At 41.2% G+C, this 14,057-nt stretch overlaps 1 protein-coding gene across 1 annotated transcript in view; it reads left to right on the top strand.

Moving 5' to 3' along the window:
- Positions 1-14,057, top strand: part of LOC124049045 (collagen alpha-1(I) chain-like) — a 134,975-nt gene that overhangs the window by 54,279 nt on the left and 66,639 nt on the right. The window contains exons 5-6 of the mRNA XM_046370348.1: positions 3,041-3,175; positions 3,812-3,898. Of these exons, the coding sequence (XP_046226304.1) occupies positions 3,041-3,175; positions 3,812-3,898 (222 nt within the window). The remainder of the gene's footprint in view (positions 1-3,040; positions 3,176-3,811; positions 3,899-14,057) is intronic.

Below are 14,057 nucleotides of genomic sequence, written 5' to 3'. Positions count from 1 at the left end.
ACTGGGAATACAGATACAGTTGAAGTTGGAAATTTACATACACTTTAGACAAATACATTTAAACTCAGTTTTTCCATTTAATCCTAGTAAAAATTCCCAATCTTAGGTCAGTTAGGATCACCACTTTATTTTAAGAATGTGAAACGTCAGAATAATAGTAGAGAGAATGATTTATTTCATCACATTCCCAGTGGGTCAGCAGTTTACATACACTCAATTAGTATTTGGTAGCATTGTCTTTCAATTGTTTAACTTGGGTCAAATGTTTCGGGCAGCCTTCCATTCCTCCTGACAGAGGTGGTGTAACAGAGTCAGGTTTGTAGGACTCCTTGCTCGCACACGCTTTTTCAGTTCCTCCCACAAATTTTCTATGGGATTGAGGTCAGGGATTTGTGATGGCCACTCCAATACCTTGACTTTGTTGTCCTTAAGGCCTTTTGCCACAACTTCGGAAGTATGCTTGGGGTCATTGTACATTTGGAAGACCCATTTGCGACCAGGCTTTAACTTCCTGACTGATGTCTTGACATGTTGCTTCAATATATCCACATAATTGTTCTTCCTCATGATGTCATCTATTTTGTGAAGTGCACCAGTCCCTCCTACAGAAAGCACCCTCACAACATGATGCTGCCACCCCCGTGCTTCACGGTTGGGATGGTGTTCTTCGGCTTGCAAGCCTCCCCATTTTTCCTCCAAACATAATGATGGTCATTATGGCCTAACAGTTCTATTTTTGTTCCATCAGACCAGAGGACATTTCTCCAAAAAGTACGATCTTTGTCCTTTTACTGTGGATATAGATACTTTTGTCCCGGTGTCCTCAAGCATCTTCACAAGGTCCTTTGCTGTTGTTCTGGGATTGATTGGCACTTTTCGCACCAAAGTACATTCATCTCTAGGAGACAGAACATGTCTCCTTCCTGAGCGGAATGACGGCTGCGTGGTCCCATGGTGTTTATACTTGCATACTATTGTTTGTACAGATGAACGTGGTACTTTCAGGCATTTGGATATTGCTCCCAAGGATGAACCAGACTTCTGGAGGTCTACAATTTTTTCTGAGGTCTTGGCTGATTTCTTTTGATTTTCCCATTGATGTCAAGCAAAGAGGCACTGAGTTTGAAGGTAGGCCTTGAAATACATCCATAGGTACACCTCCATTTGACTCAAATAATGTCAATTAGCCTATCAGAAGCTTCTAAAGCTATGATTAATTTTCTGGAATTTTCCAAGCTGTTTAAAGGCACAGTCAACTTAGTGTATGTTAACTTCTGACCCACTGAAACTGTGATACTGTGAATTATAAGTGAAATTATCTGTCTGTAAACAATCGTTGGAAAAATAACTTGTGTCATGCACAAAGTAGATGTCCTAACCGACTTCCCAAAACTATAGTTTTTTAACAAGAAATTTGTGGACTGGTTGAAAAACAAATTTTAATGACTCCAACCTAAGTGTAAACTTCCGACTTCAATTGTACATCTCTTAGTCACAGATACAGTACCTTTGTTTAAAAGGTAGGGGCGTGAAACAGAAAACAAGTCAGTATTTGGTGTGACCACCATTTGCCTCATGCAGCGCGGCACATCTCCTTCGGTAGAGTGGATCAGGCTGTTGATTGTGGCCTGTGGAATGTTATCTCACTACTTGTCAATGGCTTTGCGAAGTTGCTGGATATTGGCGGAAACTGGAACACACTCATACACGTTGATCCAGAGCATCCCATGGGTGAGATGTCTGGTGAGTATTCATACCATGGAAGAACTGGGACATTTTCAGCTTCCAGGAATTGTGTACAGATCCTTGTGACATGGGGCCCTGCGTTATTATGCTGAAACATGAGGGGATGACGGCGGATGAATGGCATGACAATGGGCCTCAGGACCTTGTCACTATCTCTGTGCACCCATCCCATACTACAAGAGTATTAGTCTACTGAAAGACAGACGGACGGACGGACGGACGGACGGACGGACGGACGGACGGAAGGAAGGAAGGAAGGAAGGAAGGAAGGAAGGAATGCCCTTGAATCCACTGGCATGTCGGAAGAGAATTTAATTGATTTTAGAAGATGAGATAAGGATGGATGATGAAGGAGAAGGTTGTGATAGTGTATGAGACAGAGAGTGTTACTGTTTAGTGGATGGAAAAGTTAAACGGATAGTTCACCTAGATTCCAAAATTAATTACAAAACCAAAGCATGGTCTGCATATTACCTTGTCCATAGACTACTTACAGGACAAGGAAACCAATATATTCTGTAATTTCGGTGAACTGTCCCTTTAATGCACCATGAGCTTTAGACAGAGAGCCTTAGCGAGCCCAGTGCCCTACCAGGACCCTCTCCAACACACTCAGATGTATACATTTTAATTTCTACATGTATTCATTAAGCCATGCTTCATTTAGACACACGAGTTTAATCATTACACATTAGGACCAAAAAGAGAGAGTTGGGGAAACAGTATGCCTACTGTGTGCTGTATTTCTCTCTCTCTCTCTTTCTCTCTCAGTTTTATTTAGCTTCTAACAATGATTTAGTCCATATTTCACGCGATAAAGTTATTTGTTTAGTTTGGCACTAAATATAAGCCATATTTTATCATCATTAAAGGTTTGATGTGTAAACAGTTAAGGAATGCATGGTCTGAGTCTATAGCTAAAGCACAGATTCATTTGCATTTTACACTGTAACACGTTTTTATTCTTCAAAAAAGACAAATGATGTCTGGTGCTCTTTGTCTGCGGCAAAGGGAGCGATCTTTCTGTTTACATAAAATACTTAACATTTAATCACACACAGGACCTCACACACGCTAACACACACACTTGTAAACATAGCTTGGGGAGTAGAACGCTAGCTGGTGTAGATAAATGTATGTAGAGGTCTCTAAAGTATGTCTGTCCATCATATTTGTCTCAGTGTCTCAGAGGCCCTGACGGAGGCAGGGTCCTCTGGGGATTCTGTCTGAACATAGTGACCTCTCGTGACCTTTGGGGGTCAGGTGAGTGTGTTTGACGGCTCTGTCTCCACAGGGCCAATTCCGACAGCTGACGTTCCTGATGGGAGACACAGATGCCGGCCACCATCACTGCACTCTTCACCCTGCCCAGTGTGGGGGAGCCGGGTTCAAGTCCCCCCGCTCCCCACGTACCAACCACGCCCTAGAGGTACGCTGAAGCTCTCAACAACATTAGACTGATCCAAACAAACTTTTAGACAATGTTTAAATGAGACAAAAAATCATTCAAACAATGTTATGCTGACCCAAAATAATGGTTATACAACATAAAGAGAGGGGGGGGGGGGGCGCTTAGGAAGGATTGAGGTCATGTTCTAGTGGTTTGTGCCACTGCATTGACTCCAAATTGTACAAATGATAGTCTTAGGTAGTATGAGTACTATATACAAGTGCATAGAATGAAAAGCCCTGGCACAGGGGCTCTGTGTTTATGGTCGAAGTACTGTAGTGTGCTGGAGATAAAAGGGCCAGGTGCCTGTCAGAGTGCTGTGTGCAGACCAGACACACAGACTCCAGGAGTTAAGACCCTGTCGACAGACTCCCTGTACAGTACAGCACCCTGTGATCATAGCTACCAATAGAAAATCAACAAGACTGGCACTCCTCTTGTGGTTTGATCCATTCTGGTAAATTTCATTACTCCGAGTGGTTGCTTCCCAAATCACACCCTATGGTCTCTAGTCAAAAGTAGTGCACTATAAATGCAATTTGAGACGTAACCAGGGCTTTTTCTTGTTCATTAGTTTTGCGCTAGACTGTTTTACTTCCCTCTCTTTCCACCCAGAAGCTCCTGCTGTCCTCAAATGACCTGGTTGCCCTGCTAGAGAGATCCAAGGACTCCTCTTTCTTGGATGTGCAAGTGGGGAAGACTGTGAGTATAAAGGTCTATCTGATTCAAGGGGAATCCCAAGTCTAGCTTAATGTAATTGTTCTTTATTTAACCAGGAAAAAACCCTTGGGGTAAGAAACCTCTATTGTAAAGGGGGACGTGGCATATGCCCTTGTGCTCTGTTTCTACCTGCCATGATTTATACAGAAACAGCCCTTTGACTGGATTCACAGATTAAGTGCTTCTCTTGAGCTTGGTTTGGCACAGGATGGACTCCTTGTTGCATTACCGTGATACGTACTGCTGGTTTAATCAAGGAAACTGACCAGGAGTATAGGCCGCAAGGTGTAGATTTAAGTGATAATGTGTGATTTAGCCCTTGGTAATTTCTCGAATAGACACCGGCTGAAATGCGCTTTTAACCAATCAGCATTCAGGATTAGACCCACCCATTGTATAATCTAGAATAGTCCCCAATTGCAGCCACAGCCAGTGACATGCAGACAACAGAGAAGGGACCGGCCCTGGTTTTTCATTAGTCCCAATATAAAACACCACTGATCTGTTCTGTTTTGTTCCATAATAAACAGGGAGGACTATGATTAGTTAGCATTGTGGACCTGAGACCCCAACCAACCCTTTGGCTGACCACTGTGTGTGTGTGTGTGTGTGTGTGTGTGTGTGTGTGTGTGTGTGTGTGTGTGTGTGCGTGCGTGCGTGCGTGCGTGCGTGCGTGCGTGCGTGCGTGCGTGCGTGCGTGCGTGCGTGCGTGCGTGCGTGCGTGCGTGCGTGCGTGCGTGCGTGCGTGCGTGCGTGCGTGCGTGCGTGCGTGCGTGCGTGCGTGCGTGCGTGCGTGCGTGCGTGCGTGCGTGCGTGCGTGCGTGCGTGCGTGCGTGCGTGCGTGCGTGCGTGCGTGCGTGCGTGCGTGCGTGCGTGCGTGCGTGCGTGCGTGCGTGCGTGCGTGCGTGCGTGCGTGCGTGCGTGCGTGCGTGCGTGCGTTTTGAGATTGTAAGCACACTTAGATCGTAATATTATAATGAATAGCAAATGCCTCAGGGGGGCAAATTAAATTGAATATATATGGGCACATAAGGAGCTCTTATCTCAATAATTAATCTTACAATAGACAAACTTCCTCAATTATTTTCACTATGAGCCTGAGAATTATATCACAACAACGTGATAATATTACTTATCATGATATATATATATATTGATGCTGTTTTTGATTAAGGCGTAAAGCCTCAGTTGTGTTTAGTTAATAAACGTATTCCTGAAATAATGGTCATATTTGGCAGCATTATAAACTGATATGGAAACACAGTCAATGTTTGTATACACAATAGTAAAAGCACGGCAAGAATTTTGCACTATATGCAAATGTAGCATTCTTCATCTGGAAGTCTTTACACATGGATAAGGGAGTGACTGTTATCTTCCTCTCCAACAAGGTTTCCAGACAACCTTTTTATACAGTTAAAGTAAAACGGATAAAAAAAATATAATGACAGGCCTGATGAAACAGAACATTTGTTGGTTTACTTTCCCCAATGTCGACAAAACAAAATACGCTATGCGAGGTGGGATCATTTTATTTCGGTAAAATGAATAATGCGAGAAATGTCGGTGGGAAATGCTTTTATACGCAAATATTGATAAATAACCATCAAATCGAAGTAAACTAAGTCACGTGATGGCATGTTGTGTGGTCCTCCCACTACAACTCGTCAGGGAAGCATGCAGGTTATTAGGCTATAGATGAAGTAAGTTAAGATAAACTTCACAGAACTCTTGTCAAAAGTAGTGCACTATGTAGGGAATAGGGTGTCACTTGAGATACAGCCCACATAACCTGAATGTGTTTTTCTTTGAGGTCTGCTCTCTCTGCTCTTTGAAGCCGAGGCCTCTGGAGTCTGTGATTGTTGCGGTCTGTTCCTGATTTTGATGCATATTCCGTCTGAGACCTCAACTCCCTTGACAGGTGCTCCATGTAGTGCCATGCCACTTGAGTAGTTAATCATCAACTCCCACAATGCACCCCAAAGATATGAAACACTTCTGGATGTCAGAGTCCTTAGGTAAAGACATCATTACTAAAGTCAAAGCAATGGGTTTTAACATTAGCTGATGGTTTTGAACCTTCATAACCTAAGGGTCCAGAACCCTCAACACCAGCAAATGTCCGTTTGAATTGGACTGCACTGAATTTCCCATTTGTGTTATTAACAACTATACTATTGTGTGAGTCCCAAACGGAGATGCTATGTCTTAATGCTCACCATTTCTGCTTGATGTTGCATGACAATGTTTGCGCATTTGTGCGTGTAATGTGTGCTTCCAACATCCCGGAAGCCATTTGGTTTTAGAAGTAGTTTAGATCCAACTGTGTTCCTAAGACTACATCTTTTAGAGAAACATAGACACGGGCCTGCGGTTCAGAAATATTCCACAATATACAGCGGCTAACAACCAAACTGTGTTTTCCCCTCCAATCTCTTGGGTAGACTTTTATAAAACGTTCTAAATGATTTATTTCAACTGTCAAGTTGAGGACCAAAAACAAGTGGGAAATAACATCCATCCTTAATTTGACACTTTCCATGACTGTGTAAAGTCCCTGCTTTCATACTGTACAATATTCCCTTTAAAGATAAGCTTGGCAGCGTTTACCTTTTTAAATGACTTTACCCAGCTAGCATTTTCATGACTTTGTATAGCCTATTGTTAGTTTTGATTTGGCATTGAGTGATATCTTTTTAAGCGTCATCTGAAATAGCTACTGTCAGACTGTAACGGTTATCTTGAGTCGAAGGAGAGGTGGACCAAAACGCAGCGTGGTTATTATTCATGGTTCTTTAATCAAGAAACTATACATGAATAGACTAACAAAACAAGAAATGTGAAAAACCAAAACAGCCCTATCTGGTGCAAACACAGAGACAGGAACAAACACCCACAAACACACAGTGCAACCCAGGCTACCTAAGTATGATTCTCAATCAGAGACAACTAATGACACCTGCCTCTGATTGAGAACCATACTAGGCATAGAAATACCCAAATCATAGAAATCAAACATAGACTGCCCACCCCAACTCACGCCCTGACCATACTAAATAATGACAAAACAAAGGAAATAAAGGTCAGAATGTGACACAGACATTTGTAATTCAGTTAAGGATTTTAAGCAACATGAGAAAAGTGTTGTGATTTTCTTACTGAAGCCTGGTGTGTACAGGAGGGTTTAATAGATCTAATAGAGCTGATCTTGATGTTTTAAGGGTGTGGGGATAGTGAAACCAAGTGTTTTCTTACTGAAGCCTGGTGTGTACAGGAGGGTTTAATAGATCTAATAGAGCTGATCTTGATGTTTTAAGGGTGTGGGGATAGTGAAACCGAGTGTTTTATTACTGAAGCCTGGTGTGTACAGGAGGGTTTAACCTGTCAGTGCTAGGGCTGTTTACTGCCCCTACTGGAGGAATTTGGTGCCCTTATTAAAAAGGATAGATTTTTGTCAAAAGTTGCTAATATATGCATATAAAAAATATTATCGAATAGAAAACACTCTAAAGCTTCTAAAACCGTTTAAATTTTGTCTCTATGTAAAGCAGAACTGTCAGGGCATGCATTCTCCCAAACTATCTCTTGTCATGATAAAAGTTGGCCCAACTTTGACGTCATCGCAAACACCCTGCCCAAACAGTTACAGCTCTGGGAACAGTTCCTACGTGTTCAGCGCGATCCCTGCTTTCAATGGGGCTTCTCATTGTGAGAATTGCGCGCTCAGGAGAGTTTGAGTGTGCCGAAAGCTCTCGGTCACGCGAAAAAACAGGTCACTTTTATGCGCGCTCTTGTCAAGTCCTGTCTTTTTTCCAAGTGTAGTTTTTGAGAACTGAAAGATGCAGACTTGAAAACTAAATGCTGTTTTGGTAAGTATAATCCCTTCCAGGTCTTTTGATGGAAGAACAGCAAAGGTAAGGGAATATTTATGTGGTAAATTTGGGTTTCTGTGGACTCCAAGATAGAGGAGCCAGAATGCTACTTTTGGAGCGCCGACTCCTGGTATAGCTTAGTGAACGCAACCTGTAACGTTAAAAATAAATGTAACACAGCGATTGCATTTAGAAGAAGTGTATCTTCCTATACATATGTAGAACATGTATATTTAGTCAAAGTTTATGATGTGTATTCCTTGTTAGCTGACGTTATCTGCCGGAGCAATCGTCATTTCTCAGGACATTTTAGTAGCATTTTTTGAACGATGCGTCATTGTAAACAGAGATTTATGGATATATATTGCAGATTATTGAAAAAAAATGAATGTACTGTGTAACATGTTATATTACTGTCATCTGATGAAGATTTCAAAAGGTTAGTGAAATGATTTTTCTTTTAATCCTGCGTTTGTTGATTGCATATTTTTTCCTACTTGGCTATGCAAATGAGCTATGTCTGCGGTGGTGGTTTGACATAAATATGTGCTATGTTTTCACCGTAAAACATTTTAGAAATCTGACTTGCTGGGTAGATAAACAACTTGTTTATCTTTCATTTGAGCTATTGGACTTGTTAATGTGTGGAGGTTAAATATTTTTAGGAATATTTTTGCGTTCCATGCGCCACATTCCAGGTGAGGGTGTGGGGGGGAGGTCCCAGCTGGGAACGGGTGTCCCCAACAGGTTTTAATAGATCTAATAGAGCTGATCTTGATGTTTTAAGGGTGTGGGGATAGTGAAACCAAGTGTTTTCTTACTGAAGCCTGGTGTGTACAGGAGGGTTTAATAGATCTAATAGAGCCGATCTTGATGTTTTAAGGGTGTGGGGATAGTGAAACCAAGTGTTTTCTTACTCGAATCCATATAGGTCATGCACAAATAACCAACTTACAGTTGTGTCACAAATCATCGAGCAACCGCACCAGGTGCCATGTTGGAAGACCAGAGTCAGGTTTCGTTGCTTCTCTGACAGTTCTTGAGTCTTATCTCCTTGGTGTTTCATGATTGTGAGTAATCTGTATATTTTTTTCCTGTTGTCTTTCCTGCCTTGTTAGAGCAGCCAAATACTGCCCTGAAATTGACCGTGGTGATGAATGAACTAGTTTTAGGCACTGTTACTGTGTAGCTTGGAGTAGCCACTCAGCTATTGTTGAAAGAATTGATGCTGTGGACTTCCAACATGGCCGCCAGAAGGCGTCGTACGTCAACTGGCAGCCCTCTATATTGTACTACCACCATGGAATGTATAATGTCATTGCTAAAATGCTACTGGTCAGAGTCCTTAGAATGTAAGGTCAGTTTCCTATGCTACTGATTAAGTTGAATACAATACGGTCTGGCAGACATGAGAGAGAAAGAGTGCCCTTGGGATTATAGACACAGCATACAGGCACAGACACAGGTGGGTGAGAGAGGGTCAGTCAGTCTATTGCTCAGCACACCGCAGGGAGGACTGCCCACATAAAAAAAATACTAGAATACTATAGTACTTACTATCAAATGTTGTAGTATACTGTAGAATACTATACTCCACACTGTAGTATCCCTTGATAATGCGTAGTCCTTACTTATCTATTGTTTACCTACTACCTATTTTTTACTTAAAAATTGCGCTGTTGATTTGGGCTTGTAAGTAAGCATTTCAGTGTATTCGGCACTCGTGACAAACTTTGATTTGATAAAGAATTTTGTAGTATACTGTGGTATCCCTCAAGCATGTGTAGTCCATACTATAGCATTTTGTAGTAAACTGTAGAATACTATACTACACAATATAGTATCCCTTTATCATGTGTAGTACTTACTATAGACTTTTGTAGTATACTATAGAATACAGTGGTTCCTCAATGAAAAGTTTTGAGCTTATGCCATAACAGTTTGTGGTGGATGGTGGTAAATTGTGTCCTTCTGTCATTGCGCCACACTATCACAAGGAGGAATTATAACGCTGATCTATCGGTAGTCTAAACTGTGGTACAATTTGGGGGATTTTTCACACCTAGCCAAGCTATTAGACTATCTTTTTGTAAATTAATGGAGGTGTGAATGTTTCAGTCCTATAGTCTCCTCTGGTACTGGAGTCCTACATCAGGCAACAAAAACATTTGCTAGCAAGTGGTCCTGGAGTTGAGAGAGTGTCACGGTCGTCCTCCTCTTCATCTGAAGAGGAGAGGCGAGATGGATCGGAGGACCAAAATGCGGCGTGGTAGGTGTTCATCATTAATTTTAATAAAGAAAACACTGAACACTGAAACCCTATACAAAAACAATAAACGAAATAACAACCGTGAAGCTAATGCGAACTGCGCTGAAACAAGCAATCAACATAGACAATCACCCACAAAAAACAGTGCAACCCAGGCTACCTAAGTATGATTCTCAATCAGAGACAACCTGCCTCTGACACCTGCCTCTGATTGAGAACCATACGAGGCCGAAACAGAAATCCCCAAATCATAGAAAAACAAACATAGACTGCCCACCCCAACTCACGCCCTGACCATACTAAATAATGACAAAACAAAGGAAATAAAGGTCAGAACGTGACAGAGAGAACTTGGGTTAATACAATGGCACAATTACACTTGACATGTGGACTGAAAATAATAAATAATAACATTTTTTATTTTGATTATTTAATCAACCTATATCATGTTATTACAAGTTATCCCTTTGGAGTACATGAAAAAATATTTTCAGTTGTTGAATGGGAGTGACAAATTGTATTACAATTGAATTTTAATGAGCTGATTGATGAGGAGGATGATGAAGAAGAGGGTGATTGAATAGTGTAAGAATTGCTCTTCCTCTGTAGCTGTTACTTACTTGTAACGGCGTTCGTCTGTTGAAGGAGAGTCAGACCAAAATGCAGCGTGGTGGTTACTCATGTTCTTTAATGTAGAATAGCGATACATGAAATAACTTAAAAATATACAAAACAACAAACGGAACGTGAAAACCTATACAGCCTGTCTGGTGAACACTAACACGGAGACAGGAACAATCACCCACAAAATACACAGTGAAACCCAGGCTACCTAAATATGGTTCCCAATCAGAGACAACGAAAATCACCCGACTCTGATTGAGAACCGCCTCAGGCAACCAAGCCTATTCTACACCCCTACTCAGCCGCAATCCCAATGCCTACAAAACCCCAATACGAAACACAACAAAATAAACCCATGTCACACCCTGGCCTGACCAAATATATAACGAAAACACAAAATACTATAACCAAGGCGTGACATTACTACAACTGTTGTTACACTATAAGGTTTTTATTCTAAGAGAAACTAAAATGTTATGATAAATTCTGTTATATTCATAAAATATATGGTTTAGTGCAAGTGATGTCTGCTAAATTAACAAGTTGATGACGAAGCCATAAAGCCTCAGCTACTAAACACAGATAAATAAAAACCCCCCAAAAGGTTTAACATGTTTTCCAGACCAGAGCTATGTGTTTCATTTATTACATTTACCTGTGGAATGTTACCAAATAGATATCAACAATAGAAAGAAGCATCTGGTGACAGAGAGTCATGCGGAGAATGTAGTGAAAGTGCACCGTACTGTAAGTGCTCAACAAGGCTGTGGGCCAGGTGTAAATGGTTTAGCAGGACAATAGACTCTTGCCGAGTTTAGGGACTTTACATTTATTAATGTGTGTTTGCACAGCATTTCACTTCACCCATCTGTTTGCATAGCCCACCACATGCACTGTTTTCTAACCACATCTGGATGGATCCATAACGAATTACTATGGGAATAAATCACTGAATGAGAGAAATATTGGAATAAAGTAGGCTAATGCAATTGATGGCATGAAATTGTTGCATACTGAAACACCCAAAGTCATCCAATTGTTATGATAGGATTTGAAGTGTGTGGTCAACCGGAGTGTGGTCAACTATTTCAGCACCGTTTCACTCTGAAAGGGAGAAAACATTTTGGTTAACTAGGTTAATTAAAAACATGTCGGATTTTATGGAAAAGTAAGCAAGCACCAACATGCTTCATAAAGACACCCTCAAAGATGCCCTCTGGTGGTCAAACTAGCATCAATGGCAACAATGGCTGACGGTAAAATACTATGATGTCATGCACTCCAACATGCCATAATATTGTGCAATATCCCGCAAGCTGCTCTGTGGTATGATTCAACTTTTAAATGAGGACCTACTGTACTATACTACACACTGTAGTATCCATTGATTATGTAGTGCTTAATTTAGTATATTGTAGTACACTGTAGAATACACTACACGCTGTAGTATCCCTCGAGCAGGTGTAGTACTTATATATATTTTTGGAATGCTTTAGAATATTATAGTAAATACTACAGTATTATCCGTAAAAACACTAGTGTCCTCAAAAACACGACAGTTTTGTAAAACTATACTACAGTATTTAATTTGCATATACACCACCCATGAATGAGAAACTTACATGCCAAGTATAGACCATATTTGGCTATAGAAAAGAGAAGAAGCTCTGAGCTGTCCATTTAGACTCCTGTCCTACCTACCTACAGGTTATAGAAAAGAGCAGAAGCTCTGAACTGTCCATTTAGACTCCTGTCCTACCTACCTACAGGTTATAGAAAAGAGCAGAAGCTCTGAACTGTCCATTTAGACTCCTGTCCTACCTACCTACAGGTTATAGAAAAGAGCAGAAGCTCTGAACTATCCATTTAGACTCCTGTCCTACCTACCTACAGGTTATAGAAAAGAGCAGAAGCTCTGAACTGTCCATTTAGACTCCTGTCCTATCTACCTACAGGTTATAGAAAATGTGCTCTTTTAGTATTTGTCCATTAGGTTTCCTCAAGGAGAAAGACCCCACTTCTATGTCAAAGATAATAAAGCAAAAATACAATAGTAAATACTACAGTATATTACAGTCATCTCTGCAAAACACTACAGTAAGTACTACAGTATACTACAGTCATGTCTGCAAAAACACTACAGAAAATACTACAATAATTTCCACAAAAACACTACAGTGAATATTATAGTATAGAAATATAGTAATACAATAGTATTTGTACCATAGTATACTATAGTATTTTTTTCATGCATGTGAAATGCTGGGAGCTTTCGTGAATTCTTACACGCCTAGTCAAGTTGGTTAGTTGGCCAGAGGGAGCACCTGGAAAGAGAGGTAATGTGAGGAAAGACCTACAACACAATTGTTTACAATCCTTGTGGGGAGCAAACAATTGATTCCCATTCAAAATCCTATTTTCCCTAACCCTACCCCTAACCTAACTTTAACTCCTAACCTAATTCTAACCCTAATCCTAGCCCTTTTCCTTGTGGGGACTGGCGGGAATGTCTCCACTTGCTGAATGTTCCTTGTTTTAATATCCTTGTGAGGATTCCTAGTCCCCACAAGGATAGTAAAACCAAACACACACACACACACCACACTACCTCTGGCCTAATATCTCTAATCTAGATGTAAACGCTATCTCTAGTTATAAGGTATCTCCAGTCACAGATCAAGCTCTGCCAGGATCAGTATGACCACCTGCCTTTCCGGATATGATGATTTGTATAGGAATGTGCATTAATGTGGAAAAAGAAAAGAAAAATGGTGACTGTCCATTGTTGCCTATTCATCTGTAAGACATGTACAGTACATACGCTACAGGCCAAAACTCTGCAATGCCAGCCAAGACCAACATTCTCCCATGTCATACATACCAGAGATCGCTTTCCAGGGTTTTTCATTTTTTTCCTCAATCGCATTTTCCTGATCCTGACGTTCACCTCCAAATCATTCTTTTCCCCTGTAGTTCAGAAGGCGAGGGGATGCGGTTACAAAACACAGACAGGTTTGTGCGGTTGCCTAGCGACAGGGAGCGGCGGGGTAGGATTGTCGACAGACAGAGCTACTTATCGTTCAGACAGAAGGCACCTTTGGTAATGTTCCATTGCCAGCAGCAGTAGATGCTGGCACTAGTAGATGAGTAACCTGTGTGTCAGCGCGGTAGGTCCTATTCCTGGATGGTGTGGTGCTCTGCCAACCTGACATAATAAATCAAACACACCTCAGAGCTCCGAGATGATCAGACCTGGGTCGAATCATTAGGCACCGAACAGAAGAAAATGGATTGAAACAGGGAGGGATCTACCTGCCATTGTCCAATATAAAAAAGCTTGTTTTCCTTTTCCGTTGCAAAACATTTTGCTACGTTT

The sequence above is a fragment of the Oncorhynchus gorbuscha genome, linkage group LG11 (assembly GCF_021184085.1).
Source record: "Oncorhynchus gorbuscha isolate QuinsamMale2020 ecotype Even-year linkage group LG11, OgorEven_v1.0, whole genome shotgun sequence".
Classification (NCBI taxonomy): Eukaryota; Metazoa; Chordata; class Actinopteri; order Salmoniformes; family Salmonidae; genus Oncorhynchus; species Oncorhynchus gorbuscha.
The sequence above is the reverse complement of the archived record's forward strand: the minus strand, read 5'-3'. Positions and strand labels throughout refer to the sequence as shown.